General features: G+C 36.0%; 1 protein-coding gene across 9 annotated transcripts in view; it reads left to right on the forward strand.

Annotated features, from left to right (window-relative positions):
* The window catches only part of EEA1 (early endosome antigen 1), a 474,430-nt gene that overhangs the window by 418,502 nt on the left and 37,905 nt on the right, over window positions 1-18,023 (forward strand). For all 9 annotated transcript variants that reach the window (XM_048218026.2, XM_057316401.1, XM_057316403.1 and 6 more), the window contains 4 exons: window positions 6,359-6,508; window positions 8,184-8,303; window positions 14,593-14,796; window positions 17,326-17,526. In XM_048218026.2, the coding sequence (XP_048073983.1) occupies window positions 6,359-6,508; window positions 8,184-8,303; window positions 14,593-14,796; window positions 17,326-17,526 (675 nt within the window). The remainder of the gene's footprint in view (window positions 1-6,358; window positions 6,509-8,183; window positions 8,304-14,592; window positions 14,797-17,325; window positions 17,527-18,023) is intronic.

The following is an 18,023-nucleotide window of genomic DNA, read 5'->3' on the forward strand; positions in this document are numbered from 1 at the left end:
CCTTATGTTCCACATATGTGTGAAACGATATGATAATTATCTTTCGCTGCTTGACTTATTTCACCTAGCATAATCCCCTCCAGTTCCATCCATGTTGATGCAAATGGTGGGTATTCATCCTTTCTGATGGCTGAGTAATATTCCATCGTATGTAGGGACCACATCTTCTTTATCCATTCATCTGTTGAAGGGCATCTCAGCTCCTTCCACAGTTTGGCTATTGTGGACATTGCTGCTATGATACTTGCTTTTATGGCATCAGTCCTTCTGTCTTCTTGGCCTGATATATTCTTCCTATTTGTCTTCTCCTTAATGAACACACTGCTTACCTCACTTGTCACTTTTCTAGTAATCCCTTTCTGAACATTGCCATTTTTCCCTCCCTGACTGCCCAAAGGTGGCTTAAGCACGTATATATTTTGATTGCTTTACTTACCGCAGTATAGTATATTATCATAACTTATGTGTCTTTCTTTACTAGATTCTGAACTCTTTGGGTACAAAGACCATGTCTTACTCATTTTTTATTTTCTCTATCTGACACATTGCTTGTTTTTTTGTTTTGTTTTGTTTTTGTTTTTTAAAGATTTATTTATTAGAAAGAGAGAGAGAGCTGGGGAGGCAAAGGGAGAGGAAGAGAGAGAAGCTCAAGCAGATTCTGCACTGAGTGCAGAACCTGACACAGAGCTTGATCTCATGACCCTCAGATCATGACCTGAGCTGAAATCAAGAGGAGGACGCTTAACTGATTGAGCCACCCAGGCGCCCCACACGCATGGGTTGTTATTCAGCAAATGTTTTAGTGGATAATTTAGATATCTGATGTTCATTTCAGATAAAATTTGGCACTTATGGTTTCTAAGAGACAACATGTTTTGTTGGGGGATACAGAACGGAAAAAGGAAACCATACTTACCTTAAATAATTATGTAAATCTCATTGAGGATAAGGCAAGTACTGTCCTATATCAAAGAATGTGAAGATTATAATAAAATGATCCTATATATGATGGGAATTTAGAAGAGTTCCTCTTCTGTTTTCTTACCCTGCAGTACTTCATTTGTGTAATTACTTTATCCAGTTATGTGATCAGGAAAAGCTTTGTGTGAGACAGACACGGTGCATAAAATTATGAATATTGAATAGATATTGACAAATGACAGTGTGGAGGTAGGAGAATCTTCCAGGCAGAAGTGATTAGTGAAAGTAAACTAGTGCCAAGAAAGTACTGTAAGAACCAGCAAGGGACGTCTCTTAAATAGGGTGTGTGTAATAGTAGTGGACTATTGTGATTGAAAAGAGCGTTTGGAACCTTATCATGTCGGGTCTTGAATAGCAGGCCAGGAATTTGGGCTTTATTTGGTTTTCAGTGGGAGGAAGGGCATGAGGAATTTTGAGAACCTACTCAAACATATTTTTTTTTCAAACATTTTTTTTTTAAAGATTTTATTTATTTATTTGACAGAGATAGAGACAGCCAGCGAGAGAGGGAACACAAGCAGGGGGAGTGGGAGAGGAAGAAGCAGGCTCATAGCGGAGGAGCCTGATGTGGGGCTCGATCCCATAACGCCGGGATCACGCCCTGAGCCGAAGGCAGACGCTCAACCGCTGTGCCACCCAGGCGCCCCCAAACATATTTTTATACAAAGACTTGAACATGTGATTAGTTGGTTTAGTCACAATTCTATAATAAATAAAGAGATCATACTGAAGACCTTAAAGTGATACCATTTATCTTCTTTCTTTAGCATGCTGTTTGCATTCTACCTTCAAAGTATGTCTCAAATCTGTCCACTTCTCTTCATCTACACTGCTCCTGCATTTAATTTAAGCCACTGTATTGACCTTCTTAAAGTTTTCCTTCTAGTGACCTCCTTAATCTGTTTTCCATGCAGAAGCCAGAGACATCTTTTTAAAACATGAAGGATATCCCTTTATTTGTCTGTTTACAGTGGCTTTGCATTACACTTTGAATTGAATCCAGATGTCTTACTTTGGCATGTGAGTTTCCGCATGTAGCATAACCCATACTATGTCTTCGAATTCATCTCCTACCACTGTTAAGTTATGTTGATCTCCTTTTAGTTCCTCAAACACACCAACACTTCAAATGCTTTCCTGCCTTAGGTCCTTTGCCCATTTTTTTTTCTTAGTGTGCCCTGACTTTAGTTCTTCAAAAGGCTGGCTCAGGTGTCATATTGTCAGTAAGGACTTCCAGGACTGCTCTATTTAAATAGCTTGTTTTCCATATATTCTGGACCCCTTCTTTATTTCAGCAGGCTTTTTTATTCTTCTTTATAACACTTTATAGTGTATAATTAGTTTTTTGTTTACTTGCATATTGCCTGCCATTCTCATTCGACTGTGAACTCCTTAATGTGCGGAATTTGTTTTATTTTATACTCTGTCAGCCTCTATACTTAGGGCTTTCAGCAAATATTTTTTTTTTAGAAGATTTTATTTATTTATTTGTCAGAGAGAGTGAGTGCACAAACAGGGGAAACAGCAGGCAGAGGGAGAAGCAGGCTCCCCACTGAGCAAGGAACCTGATGTGGGACTCGATTCCAGGACTCTGGGATCATGACCTGAGCCAAAGGCAGAAGCTTAATCAACTGAGCCACCCAGGCGTCCCTTTCAGCAAATACTTATTGGAAGGATGGAAGTGAATCTCACCTTAAACCTTTTTTTATATCCTTAAAGAGTGTAGGCATGAACTGGTTTCGTTTTTCTCTCCATTGTATCCTTAGCATCCATTTTGGTAGTGACAAAAGTAGATAGTGGCAACTGTCAGCAAAGGACTTGAAGACAAAGCAGTATATATTCTTCGTAATTGTGTTTATGAGCAGTTCTAAAATAGCCACAGATGTGCAGATACTGATGTTACATAATTAAAAGATTAGATGTTAGCATTTTAATTTTTAAAAATTATCTTTTTTTTTTTTTTTAAAGATTTTATTTATTTATCTGACAGAGATAGAGACAGCCAGCGAGAGGGGGAACACAAGCAGGGGGAGTGGGAGAGGAAGAAACAGGCTCATAGCAGAGGAGCCTGATGTGGGGCTCGATCCCGTAACGCCAGGATCACGCCCTGAGCCAAAGGCAGACGCTTAACCGCTGTGCCACCCAGGCGCCCCTAATTTTTAAAAATTATCTAACATGCATTTGAATAGCACAGTGGATTTATTTATTTATTTTAAAGATTTTATTTGTGTGAGAGAGAGAGAGAATACGAGTGGGGGGAGGGGCAAAGGGAGAGGGAGAAGCAGACTCCCCGTTGAGCAAGGAGACTTAGGACTGGATCCCAGGCCTCAACCCCAGGACCCCTGGATCATGACCTGAGCCCAAGGCAGACATTTAACTGATTGAGCCACGTAGGCACCCCAGCATAGTGGATTTAGAAACCAGCTGCCTGAGTTCCGGTTCTGTGGCTTACAAGCCGTGTGATCTCAGGCACAGTATTTAACTTGGGCCTGTTTGCTCATCGCTAATATGGATAATAATGGAATCTTCTTCATAGGGCTATATATATGAGGATTAAATTAGTTAATATTTGCATTTAGGATAAGGCCTGGCACTTAGTAAATATTGTTAGGAGTATAAATGAGTAAAGAATTATGTATATAGGTGTACAAACTGAATTTATTATAGAGTATATACATATATATGTATATCCCAAAATGATTGTGATTTTAGGGTAGACCATTCTATTAATAATTCCAGTGTTTACTATTTTTATGCTTGATTTAACATCTTTCTTTAACATGTTTACTCTCAAATGGTATGGACATCATTGTTTAAGTAATTTTGGCCTGCTCCCACTCTTGGACAGCCTTTTTTGGGATTCTTTTTTTAAATTAAAGATTAGGGATTTACCAGGAATTGTACAGTAGTGAATGACCAAGTTATTTATAGTACGCATCCCTTTTTCTTACCCCTTTATTAAATCTACACTTCAGAGTAATAATTCTCTTTAGTTCGGTTGGTTCTCAGTTCTGTCTGCACATCAGATTCACCTGGGGAGATTTAAAATATTAATAGTATCAAGGCTTCACCCTTGGTCCAATTAAATCATAATCTCTGGCATAGTCCTGGGCACTGGCATATTCAAATGTTTTCCCTGTAATTGTATATGCAGTTGAGCTTGAAAACTGCTGCTTTTTAAAGTGTTACTTTTTGGCAAGTGATTTCTGAGGTTTCCTGAAGTTGAACATCATCTGATTCTTGTTATGAAAACATGAATTTCGGGGCTTTAGCTCAAATGTATTAAATTTAAACTTGCATGGGAGGAGTCTGATTATCTGTGCATTAACAATGATATTAGGAGATTCTTTTATATTATTTTTTGGTGTGTGTACAGCATAGTGATTTACATTTCTGTACATTACTGAATGCTTTTCATGGTGAATGTAGTCACCATCTGTCACTCTACCATGTTATTACAGTGTTATGGACTGCGTTTGCTGTGCTGTACTTTTCATCTCTGTGACTTATTTTATAACTGAAGTTTGTACCTCTTCATCAGCAGGAGATTCTTATCCAGCAAGTTTAAGAACTAGACGTGGATGATGGCTGTTTGTAAGAGATCACGCACTTTGGGTGCTTGAAATATGAGTTTACCTTGAAGGCCTTCTTTGCTTTTACCTATCAGGATTGTGCCTAATTATTGTAGTGAGAAGGAGAAGGTTTGGGACTTACTTTATAGAGCTAATCCACTGTATATTAAGAAGAGGAATAAAAAGAAAGATGTCAGAGTGCTGGCTAAGGACAAGGATAAAATAAATGCATTCTCTTTAACCGGTACTGATTCTTATTTTAGTTAGATGGAAACATGTTTTACTTTAAAAATTAACTGTGGTTTTCTTTATTAAGGATAGAGTATATTCTAATAGCCACAGATTGTTTCACAGCATAAGAAAATAGTGGGTGTCCACCTTTCTGATAGAACTTTGTTTTATCCTGGGATGTCTGGGTGGCTCAGTCAGTTAAGTGTCTGCCTTTGGCTCAGGTCATGATCCCAGAGTCCTGGGACAGAGGCCCATGTTGGGCTCCCTGCTCAATGGGGATCCTGCTTCTCCTCCTGCCTGCTGCTCCTCCTGCTTGTGTTCTGTCTCTCTTTCTAACAAATAAATAAATGAAATCTTTAAAAAAAATAAAAAAGAACTTTGCTTTATCCTGATGAACTATGAATTTTTATGAAGAAAAATGCAAGTGTAGCGCATGTAAGTATCAATATGACACAGAGGCTATAGATTCTTAATATTTTCACATTTAACCTGAATAGTTTTGATTGAAAGCAGTTGTACAGAATGTTGGTTATTAATTTTTAATTTTGCTGAGGCATATGCATGTGCATGTGTTATGAGACTGGTGTGTAGGAACACTCTTAGTGTGTGCCTTGCCAAATGTCTTGCAACTTTTTAAAATATCATACAGCTCATTTTTGTTCTATATTCCCAGCACTCATGCAGTTATTCTTCTGAAATTAATACAAACTTTTTTCTTTTTTTAATGGAACTTCCCCTTCCCCCAAGAGAAACTGACTACTGTTTCTGGTAGTGTTAGAGAAAATAAAGAATTTGAGAAAGCGATGGTTCTTAGTTCCAGGGCAAGTCTCTCCTTTAGTTTTAATTGGGTAGCAATTTTTTAAAGTTAATGAATGAGGGCCACCTAATATTTTTTAAAAAGTATTCTTTCTTCTCTTTTACTTAGAAATTATGTGCCAGTTCGAGCATTTGGGAATGCTTTGTGCTCTATTCAGTACCCAAATGTAAGGAGTTAATTGTGGTGGTTCGTAACTATGAAGAAACAAGAATCACTATGAAATAAAAAAAAAAAAAAAAACACTATGGAATAGGTCTGAGTGTGTGCCTGAGTGTCTTCATTTTTTTTTTTTTATTGGACTCACAACCCTGAGATCAAGACCTGCGCTGAGATCCAGAGTTGGAAGCTTAACTGACTGAGCCACCCAGGTGCCCTGAGCATCCTGATTTTTAAATTTTATTTTATTATTTTAAGCTCCTCAAGTGATTCTAACATTCAATTCCAAACAGGAGCCTTTGGTTCACTGTATTTTTGTTTGTTTGTGTGTGTTTGTTTGTTTGTTTGTTTGTTTAAGAGAACAAAAAGCCCTAAAACTGTGATGTTTAATCATAGTTTTATGTGATCCATAATAATTTATGTGATTAAAATTCAGCTGAGTCTTAGGTTCCCCCAAAGTATATGAAAATTAAGGTTTATACTTATACTGGTGAAAAAGAAAACATTGTTTAGAAAGTAGGTAGGTGGTGGTAGTGATGTAATGAGTGTGTGTGTGTTTTTACATATGTACTATACAAACTTTTCTTTTTCTTTTTTAAAGTTACATAGCAAACTTCTGGAGACAGAGCGCCAACTCGGTGAAGCTCATGGTAGGCTAAAGGAGCAGAGACAACTTTCAAGTGAAAAGTTGATGGATAAAGAACAACAAGTGGCTGATCTACAGCTCAAACTTTCTCGTTTAGAAGAACAGGTAAGCTAACATTTCAAGTGAGTTTATAATAGCAAGTTTATTGATAGATATGAGGCATCTTAAATAGTATTATGGTTCAGTTTTTTTCATTGTTAAGAGCTTTAATTAGACATTTTTACTTCAAATTGTGACATTTATTTCTCCCCACTAAAAAATCCTACTCATTATTAACTATATTAGGTTATTTTGTTGTGACTGTACTCTCTAAAGTTCTCAATTAAAATGTGTTAAGACTACTCTTTTAGCTTAAGACAAGAAAGGTTCTAGGGGTGGACCTTTATTAGGCTGCTGAAGGGGAGGAGTCTTCCTGCCCAGGAAGGACAACTTCCCAATAAAACAGTGAAACATGAACACAGTTGGTGAGGATCTTTAATGACACATATTTGGTGCATATAAACTTTTAGTCTGCATTTAAGGATTTTCACTTTTGCAATTTAAGTGTAAGATTGAATGCTATCGTAATTAAAGGTGTGGTTGCCAAAAATGGTAACTATTTTTGGTTAAAGTAAAAGTTATCATTAAATTATGTCTTTTACTAGAATTGAACAAACACTGAGTGTTAAAATCTGTAGCTTCATCAACAGATTTTCTTCTAGATCCAGAGTCTTAGACGTGATAGATAACCCATTCTTTTCCAGTAAGCATAATTATGTTGTAGAAAAAAAAATAAAACAAATATTGATACTGTAGTTTAGGTTATTGTTACAAAAAATCTGTATGTAATCAATTCCTTGATCGTATAAGTATACAAAAAAGCATTAATGAACTAAATGCCAACCTAGGGAAAGAATTGTGTTCTTAGGATTAGAGTCTGTTCCTAGGGAATAATTTCATAATCATGAGTTTAAGATTCTATAAGTAATGAGATATTGCTTTTAAAGTTGATTTTACATACTGTCTGAATTTAGGTTTTTTCTTCAGACTTGAGAATTTTGAGAATTGAAGTGATGCCAGATTTTTTTATTAACATTTAATGTATTATTGGTTTCAGACATACGTGTCTGTGATTCATTAGTCTTATATAATACCCAGTGCTCATTACATCACATGCCCTCCTTTATGTCCATCACCCAGTTACCCCATCCTTCTACCCCTCCCCCTCTAGCAACCCTCAGTTTGTTTCCTATGATTAAGAGTCTCGTGGTTTGTCTCCCTCTCTGGTTTCATCTTGTTTTATTTTTTCCTCTCTTCCCCTGTGATCCTCTGTTTTGTTTCTTAAATTATACATATCAGTGAGATCAAATGATAACTGTTTTTCCCTGATTGACTAATTTCACTTAGCATAATACCCTCTAGTTCCATCCATGTCATTGCAAATGGCAAGATTTCATTTTTTTGATGGCTGAGTAATATTCCATTATATATATATATATATATATATATATATGCCACATTTTCTTTATTCATCTGTTGATGGACACCTGGGCTCTTTCCATAGTTTGGCTATTGTGAACATTGCTGCTATAAACATTGGGGTGCAGGTGCCCCTTTGGATCACTACGTTTGTATCTTTGGGGTAAATACCCAGTAGTGCAATTGTTGAGTTGTAGGGTAGCTCTATTTTTAACTTTTTGAGGAATCTCCATACTGTTTTCCAGAATGTAATGCCAGATATTTATGAATGATAGCATTATGCCTTTAAATTGTGAGCTGACAATCTACATTTTTTTTAAAGTTGAAGGAAAAAGTAACAAATTCTACAGAATTGCAGCATCAATTAGATAAAACGAAGCAACAGCATCAAGAACAACAAGCTCTTCAACAAAGCACTACAGCAAAACTTCGAGAAGCTCAGGTAAATATTAGTATTTGAATTATTAACCTTTTAAACAGAAATTAACCAAATCATTATTCTTTTATGTGGTAAAACTAGATAATGCAAAAAACCTGATTATGGAGGTCTTTGATAATTTTCAGTATCTGGATGATCAGAAAATCTTTTTCTTTTAATTGCTATGTTGAAATTTTCATTTTAAAATTATCATAACTAGATTTATTATAAGTAGACTTATATAAAATATTTAAATGTTATTAAATTTCTTTACTAAATTACCTATTTAAATAAAACATATTTATTAAATTATGTATACAAAATGAATTATTTATTGCTTATTATTTTTATTAGTACCTTATTTGAAAAACTTAAAAAATGCAAATAAAATTTCTGGATTTAGTTAACCCAGTAAAAAAGAACATTTTGTATTTTCTACAGTAGAACTTAGTAATTTTGGTCATGTCTTTCCCTGCTTCAGAACTATCATATGAATATTGGAATTGTAGGTATAGAAAATATAAGTGATTGGGCTAAATTTATACAGATTCTATAGCATAGCTTACAAGATTGAAAGAAGTAAAATTTTTGTTCTGTTACAGCAAGGGGAAGCGGGTGCCCAAGTGTTTGAAGTGAATTTGACTTTGACATTCATTTATTCCTTCAATCTTTCATTAATTCATTGAATATTATTGAGCACTATATGTCAGGCACTGTGGTAAGCACTGAAAATAAAGAGATGAGTAAGACACAGTGCCTGCCTTCTAGAAAATGGCAGTTTAATGATGTGCACACAGAAACAATGTTGGAATTTAAAGGAGGCTGTAAGTAATATGTCTCTCTTACCCTTCTGAGTTTGGAGAGTGGGATGGGAGTCAGATTGATAGAGATAAAAATACTGTACTCATTTACTTGTTTTTTCATTTATCCAGTCAACAAATGTGTATTAATGTCTACTTTTAGCCAAGGAAGTGATTTTGTGGATGTGGCAGCAAATGAAGTAGACAAAGCTGTCTGCCCTCATGAAGTTTAGTGAGGGAGACAAAAGCCAAGGTAAATAGGCAGAATATGTAGTGTGTTAGATGGTTTCAAGTGCTATGGAGATGAAAAAAGAACAGGGAGTAGGAAGGATCTGGGGGACTGGAGGTGGGATTGCAGTGTTACATAAGATTGGCAGGGAAGACCTCTCTGAGAAGATGAAAGACCCAAAGGAAAGAAGAGCATCAGTGCATTAAAAGGCCTGAAGCAGGAGCATGTCTACGAAATATCAGGAAGCCAGTGACTGGAGTGGTATGAATGATGAGAAGGCTAAGAGGGGCACAGGGTCGTAGAGATCACAGAGAATGAGAACATGTCAGGCCTCATAGATCATTTTAAGGATTTTACTGTGAGTGATGTGAGAAATCATTGAAGGGTTCTGAGCAAAGGAGTAATATGATCTGACTTATTATTTCACAGGATTACTCTGGCTGTTGTATTGAGAGTACACTATAGGGACACATGAGTGTAAGCAAAGAAATTAGCTAAGATACTACTACAGCGATCCAGATAAGAAATGATAAGGCTTAGATCAGAGTGGAAACAGTGAATGTAGTGAGAAATGGTTAGATTCTATGTATATAAGTAAAGCTGACACATTTAACTGATATATTGATGTGGGATATAGAGAAAGAAGTCAAGGATGATTCCAAGAAGTTTGGCCTGGGTAGTTAGAAAGACGGAGGTCAAACAAGATGAAGACTGAGAATCCTATTGGACTTGGCAACATGGAGGTCATTGATGACATTGATAAGAGCAACTTGGATAGAGAAGGAGGTATGATGGAAGGGGTTCAAGAGAAGATGGGAAGAGAGAGTTTGATGCAATGAATATAGATAACTCTAGGAGTTTTACTGTAAAGAGTAGCAAAGAAATAGAATAGTAAGACTGAGGTAAAGAATTTGGCATAGGTCTGCAGCCAAATGTACTTTTTTATAGTGTACCCCAGATTTAAATTTATTCATCCAGTCACAGACAAAGCCGGAAATGAGGCTTTCAACTTCTTATAGGCAGGTTGTCTCTTAGACTGAGGGGAGAACAAGGGGCTGAGTTAAACATGCTTTATTTAGTTCCTTATTCTAAACTTTCAGTTAGTTAAATTCTCATTCGCTGGGGAAGAATAAGAAAAGGATGTCAAAGAGGCCAGGCAGTCTCTCCTTATGGAAACATGAAAAGTCCTAAAAACTAATTAAAGAGGTGTAATCAGTGTCATTCTAGGTGTATATATGTAGATACAATTATTATGGTACCACAGAGGGCAGTTACCTAACTCAGACAGAGTCTGGAAAAGAGCAGTCATTGGAAACTTCTTAAAAGTGACCGTTTGAGTTGCAAAGGATATGTAGATGTTTCTGGGTTCATGAAGATGATTATAGTAAGAAGTATACTCCAAGTAGAAATTAAAAGGACAAGGATACTGAAGCTGATATGAATGAAACTGTTAGGTTTTGCTGGAGCTTAAAGTGTAATTTAGAGATTAGTTAGAGAAGAGGCCAAAGCATTAGACATGAGTAAGTTTATAGAAGGTCTTGTGTGACATTTATCTTTGAAGATAAAAGGTATTGGAGGTCTTGAGACAGAACTCTTGTGGCCAGATTTGGTTTTTAAATAGGTCATTGCTGTGGTTTTGTGAAAGATAGATTTCAGAGGGAATATTCTGAAGCAGGAGTTCAGTTAAAAGACTAATATATGCAGTAGTTTAGATGAAAGATAATAATGCCTTAGTTCAAGCAATTGTTAAAAGATGTCATAGGGCAACATGAGTAATACTTGGGCAGTAAAATAAGTAGGACTTAATAGTTCTAGGGAATGAGAGAGAAAGAGAATGACTTCCAGATTAATAACACTGGGTACATGGTAAATGGAGGTGTCATCAACTGTGTGAGTGAACATGAGACAAACGGCCATTTCATTGGGCAGTGTGAAGAGTTCAGTTTTGGACATTGTTGAGGCACCTATAGTATATATTTATTTAAATCTTAGAAGAGGGGACCATGCTATATATATTAGCTGTGAGAAACATCACTATATATGGGGTAAATGGAATTATTAGAATAGATGTGATCAGCCGGGGCGGGGGGGGGGAGTGTAGTGAGGAGAACAGATAACTGGTAACATAGGACTTCTGAGAAACACTAGCACTTAATGGCATAGATGAATGAGGAAGAGCAGCCCAAAGAAAGAGATTAAAGTAATTAAGGAGAACCTGCAGAGTGGAAGCCAAAAGATTGGGGAGAGTCAAAAGTTGGGAGTAATCAGCAACTTCAAATGTGGATGTGTAGTGGGGATGCCGAATATGGTAAGTGAAAAATGTCCATTATATTAAACTACAATTATATAAGTATATATTCTTACATATTGAGAATAAGTTAGTGACCTTGTTAAACATAATTTCAGTAAAGTGATAGAGATGTTTTAATGAGTAAATGAGAGATGAGGGAGTTGGAAAAGTAAGTTTGAATTACTTTTGAAATTTAAATACGAATTGTTTAAAAACTGGGTAGAGATGAATGGGGCTTGGTCTGGGAAGTGTTTTTGAAAACAAAAGATACCTGAACATGTTTATAGTCTAGGACAAAGGGACTGGTAGAGAGGGAATAATTGAGGATATTGAGGGAGAGGTTACTGAAGTAATAAATTATTGAAAAGCTATGAGGTAACAGATATAATGGGTGGTGGTAAATTTGAACTTACCCTCTCTGGAAGAATATTCTTTGAAGCTTGAGGAAAAGGAGTAAATATGAATCTATCTATCTATCTATCTATCTATCTATCTATCTATCTATCTATATTTATAGATAAGGGGATGAAAAATCAAGGTGTATCATCACAGAAGATTCCCCCCTCCTCCCTTTTTTTGGGTAAAGTTGGAGATGGTAATAGTTGAATGAAAGGCGGGCAGATATTAAGAATCTGGAGAGAATACTGAAGCTTTTAAGTAGTTGTTGAGGCGAATATTTGAGGGTAAGAACCTTAGTCAAGTGAAGGGATTGACAAGATGCTTCTGAGTATATGATGGAGGTTGGACTCTAGAACTCTGTAGTGGCAGCAATCTCTGAAGGCTTATGATTTTGCTCTCACAGTGCTTAGAAATGTAGGTCTGGAGTTAGTGGATAGCAACATTGATCTAGGAGTGGACTTTTTTTTTGGGTGGCTCTATTGGGAATTTGAAGGTGGAAGGAATTGGAGAATGTTGAATAGTTGAGACAATAGTTAAGATTAGTTCATATCCATATATTAGGTTCACAAGAGAAATGAGGCATATGCTAGAAGAACATTGAGGTCAGTGTTTGTTTGGCATTGAAGAACAGAAATGAGATCATGAAATTGGAAGATGGTCAGGAAGTTGTGGTCACAGAGTAGGACAGTTGAAATTTTTCATCTGGGACAATTTCAAGTGATTACAAGATCCTGCATGTGAGTAGTTGAATAGAATGAGTAAGGATCCAGGAATTAAGATGATATGAATGTTGAGGCTGTGCTCTTAATTCTTTGTGTATTTTGTATTTCCCAGGAAATTGGCAGAAATTGGGATTGAGAGAAAAACTAAATCAGGTCTCAAGTCTTCAGTGAATGAGGTAGGGATTTATAGATGATAGCAACACAGAATAGAAAGTAGAGTAAATGAATAACATACTCCCCAAAGCAGCATGAAGTTTTTACATGATGGGGAGAGTTATGAGGTTAAAAACCAGGAAGGAGTCAACCTCCCTTGCTTGCCCAGCAGAATGGTCCTTACGTATCCGAGAGTGTTGAGGGGGAATCAGCATCTGTAAAGGGTGAACCAAATTTCACTTCTGACTTGGAAATAGAGTGACTGTTCTGGAAAAAAGCTTAGGCCTAGAGCTATAGTTCCAGAAGATGAGTGGGATGTGGAGAGAGGGGTCATTAGTGGCAGGAGCAGAGAATGAGAGCAGATAGATTAGGTTGCCTTTCATCATATTGTGATTGAAACTTAGATGAGAAACATGTTTAAAAGTGATCTCGAATAGTGCAATATGGGTGCAAATTGTTGAGAGTCCCAGGCGGTTGCTCACTCAATGTGAGCAAGATAGCGTGGGGTACTGTAAGGTTTGCATAGGGGCTTGTTAGGGCCTGATTTTAGGGAGAGATTCTCTCTGGCTGTGTTAGAAAGATTGAGGCAGAGCCAAAGTCTCTGGGTTAGATAGCTCCAGAATATTAATGGGCATTGTTCTGGATGTGGGCTAATGCACCCTGCTCTGTGTAACACTAGGCCCCTGGTAAAGTAAAAGAAGAGGGATCCCTTGATGTATCAGTAGAAGAGTCCTATTGGAGTATTGAAGTGAGCCTTCATGAGTGTGCCTGTGTTAGAGTGCAGTCCTTTATTTTTCTGTTCATTCAACAAATATCTTAGAGCATATTTATCTTGTATACATCAATGAGTAAAACAGATGAAAGTCCTCACCTTTGTGGAGCATACATTCTAGTGAGGGGGCAAAGGGAAACAGATAAATATGAAAAATAAGTAACTTATTTAGTGTGTTAAAAGATAAGTGCTATGGAAAGGGAAAAAAAACATTCAGGAGAAGGAGTATTAGGAGAGGCTGCAATTTTATTTTATTCTATTTTTTAATTTTTTAAAAGATTTGTTTATTTTAGAAAGAGAGAAAACAGGCATGTGCCTATGAGTACGGGGAGGGGCAAAGGGTGAGGGAGAGAAGCAGACTCCCTTCTGAGCACAGATTCCCAATGCAGGGTCATTCTCATGACCCACAGATCATGGCCTGAGCCAAAATCGAGAGTCGATGAACAACTGACTGAGCCACCCAGGTGCCCCGAAAGGCTGCAACTTTAAATGTAATGGTCAGGGTAGGCCTGATTGAGTAGGTGACATTTGAGCAAACATTTGAAGGAGAGGTAATGAGCCATGTGACTTTGTGGGAAAGGTATTCTAGACAGAAGAAACAGGGCAAAGGCCCTGAGGTGGGAGTGTGCCTGGTGTGATAAGGAATAAGGAGAGTCCCATGAGTCTGCAATGGATTAAAGGAGAAGAAGAGTGGTGGGCAGTGAGGTCGAGTGTTAGAATAAGAATATGGTTAATTGAAGGTTTTTTTAAGAAAGTAAATTCTAGTTTATTATCAATAATAATAATATAGTTCTAATTATTTAAGTTTACCATGTTAAAATGTAAAGAGTAGTTAAAAAATTAAGACTAAGAGTTTGAGTTGCAAAATGTATTATCAATAATTTTATGTTTGAGGAATAACTTTTTAAGTTCTCTATTCTTAAGGTAGTAGTTTTCACCTCTTTACAGAATGATTTAGAGCAAGTACTACGTCAAATTGGTGATAAGGACCAAAAGATCCAGAACCTTGAAGCCTTGTTACAGAAGAGTAAAGAGAATATTTCCTTACTAGAAAAAGAAAGAGAAGATCTTTATGCAAAAATTCAGGCTGGTGAAGGAGAGACTGCTGTTCTTAATCAGTTACAAGAAAAAAACCATACCTTACAGGAGCAAGTAAGCGTGTCAAATGTATTCTATTTCTAAAACTGACTTTTATCTTTCTAAATCTTACTAAGTGCTTTATTTAAATGACTCTTCATTCTGTTTTTTTTTAGTACTTTTTAAATATTATATTTTTGACAAATACCATCTCATTTACCTTAGAGATGGGTTGCTATTGTAGTAAAAGTAAGTTAGTGTAATTTGACAAAGAAAATCTCAGTTCATGTCCCAGGACATAACTTATTACCTGTGTGACCACAAGCAAATCATTTCACCCTGTCAGCTCATTAGAAACATAGGGATATTATTAGTAATGCATTCTTACTTCATGGCATTTTGTGATGTTTTGAAAAAAGAATGAATAACAACATATATTTGTAAACTGAAAGTACTAATCAAGTGTTAGTTGTTACTATGTATTACCTAATATGTGGGCTTACTAGTTACTTATATTTTGGTCATGATATGTTTTTGGAATACGTAGTTAATAATAATTTTGATAAGTTGCTTATATGTAGTTTAAGAGAAACTTACAAAATGTAGCTTAATACATTTTCAAACTGAAAGAATTTATAGTTACTTTTTTGTAAGAATTGTCCAATAAGAGAGTTATAATTATCTAAATGAGAAAATAGTAAAACAAAATATCAATAGGCAATGCCACTTTTCTAATTCTTTTTAAAAGAATAAATAAAAATAAATTATGTACTTGTGCTTCCTGCCATGTTGGAGTAACTGATACTTATTTAGTCCTTTCACCATAAATGACTGTAACAGTAGGGAAAAAAATGTGTAAAACCACTGTTTTCAGATACTGTACAACAAGCAATGCAGTACTTTGATTCCTGAGAGAAGAGAAGCAAGGGAGTAAACCTATTGACCATTCCAGCTTTTGACCCGGAGACATTTCCCAGACTGAGGTGCAGGTTGGGGGAATCCAAGGAAAGCACAGTGGTCTCACTGAACTAAGGAGTGAGATATCGAAGTTCAAAAAGGTTGAGGCACCTGTACTTTGTAGGGCAGAATGTCAAAGAGGAGGGAACAATGGAGAGAAGCAGCCCCAGAAATCTGCATAAGGGATGCACTTGAGCCTTTAGCTGACTGCTAAACTTTGCATTCATGCAGCGGGATTTCGTGAGGCCAAGCAATGAACAATCATTAGGAAGCTGCAAACTGAAAAATGATCAGGGCTGGGAGATGTTCAAATCCAGGAAGAGAATAAAGATGTGGTTGAACACTTTGGGGACATTTAGTAGAAACCCCAGGAATGTCACACCTTAGGATAAAGCTAAACTAGCCCTAGGGTAAAAGCTAGTGTACACCTGACCTAACAAAGCATAAGAACAAGCTTCAATGAGATCCAGCTGAACCACATGTATATTAACTGCCTGCTGGAACAAAATTAAACATTTTTGAAAGAAGACAACAAAATCAAGACTTGTTACCATAAATATAAAAAAATTACTAGACATTCAAAGAAGAAAACATGTATGGCTCTTAAAATATGCTTTTTACTATAAAGGAAAAACTCTAATAATGGAAATAGAAGAGGAAATGATAAAAAAAGAATTAAATAGAACTTCATATATATACTTATATATATCCATATATATCTATATATATAAAGAGAGATATGGATATAATTAAAATTTCATTGGATGGGCTTAATAGATTAGCCAAGTAGAAAGCAGTAGTGAACATTAAGACAAGACAATTGAAACTGTCCAAAATGAACCACAGAGAGAAAAAAAGGCTGGGCTAAAAAAACCCCTCAAAAACCCAAAGAACTCTGCTTTAGTGACCTGTGGGACAGTATCATGTAATCTAGCATACATGTAATTGATGTGACAGAGGGTGGGAGAAAAATATTTATTGAAACAATGGCTGAAAAAAAATTCAATTTGATTAAAAATATGAACCCATAGATTTTAGAAACTCAATGAACTTTAAGCAAGGTACACCGAAGAAACATCAGATGAATTGGATTTCATCTAAATTAAAAATGTTTGCTTTTCAAAAGATGCCGTTACAAAAATAAAAGCCAAGGCACAGACTGGGAGAAAATATTTGCAATACATTTATCTGACAATTCGGATTTAAATACTCAGAATATATAAGGAACTCTTATTAGTTAGATCAGTGTTGTCTGGGACTAGAGATGAGTAGAGGGTGCTGACTGTGAAGGGGCATGAGTAAGCCTTTTGGGGTAATTTAATTGTTCTCCATCTGATTATGGCAGTGGTTAAATGAGTGTATATATTTATCAAATCTCAAACTATGCAATTAAATTGGGTGAATTTTATTTCATGTAAATTATAGCTCAGTCAAGATGGTTTTAAAAATAATGGAATCTGAATTTATTGTTTTCTTGTAGTTTTGAGAGATTGCTTATTTTTGGAAAGATGTGAATAAATTTTCTTAAAAAATATGAGATAATCTATCATAGAGCACTTTAATATTCTTATGGACCTTTAATTTGTTTTTTTAGTTCTTATTATATCATATGTGATCTTCATAATTAGAGTCTTGCTTGTATGATAGGTAACTCAACTAACAGAGAAGCTGAAGAATCAGTCAGAAAGCCATAAACAAGCCCAGGAGAATTTGCATGACCAAGTGCAAGAGCAGAAGGCACATCTTAGAGCTGCACAAGACCGTGTTCTTTCCTTAGAAACCAATGTCAGTGAATTGACTGGTCAATTAAATGAGAGCAAGGAGAAGGTCTCCCAGCTTGACATACAGGTAATATTGAATTATGCAATTTAATGTGAGTTTGAATAAAACACCTATTTTGGGCCATTAAATGTTGTAAATTCTGTTTCTCTCTCCTTGTGTCTCTCTTTCTGTCTCTGCCTACCCCCACTTCCCTCTCCCTCTCTCTGCCTTATTTATTAGTGGAAAAACATTGGGAATAGGAATTAAATAAAGGTTGTATCTAGACAGTTTGTTGAGGTTTCATGTTTGCCTTTTTTTTTTCTTTGTCTCTTCTGGCAGACCGTACCACCAGATTTTTTTGCTTTTCTTTTTTTTCCGGAAATCCTTGTTGTTGTTTTTGAAGTTCAAAGTCATTTGATACTATACCATTAGATTTCTCTGTTACTTTTTGACTTTGATTTTTAGATTTTGCTTCAAAGGTTTGATTTAACAAAATACCTTTACGTATGTAGCATTGCATATTTTTAATGTACATTCTTTCAGAGGCCAATATAGAAGCCTTGTTCAATGAATCAGTGATGGGA

Source organism: Ursus arctos, unplaced genomic scaffold (genome assembly GCF_023065955.2).
Source record: "Ursus arctos isolate Adak ecotype North America unplaced genomic scaffold, UrsArc2.0 scaffold_21, whole genome shotgun sequence".
NCBI lineage: Eukaryota > Metazoa > Chordata > Mammalia > Carnivora > Ursidae > Ursus > Ursus arctos.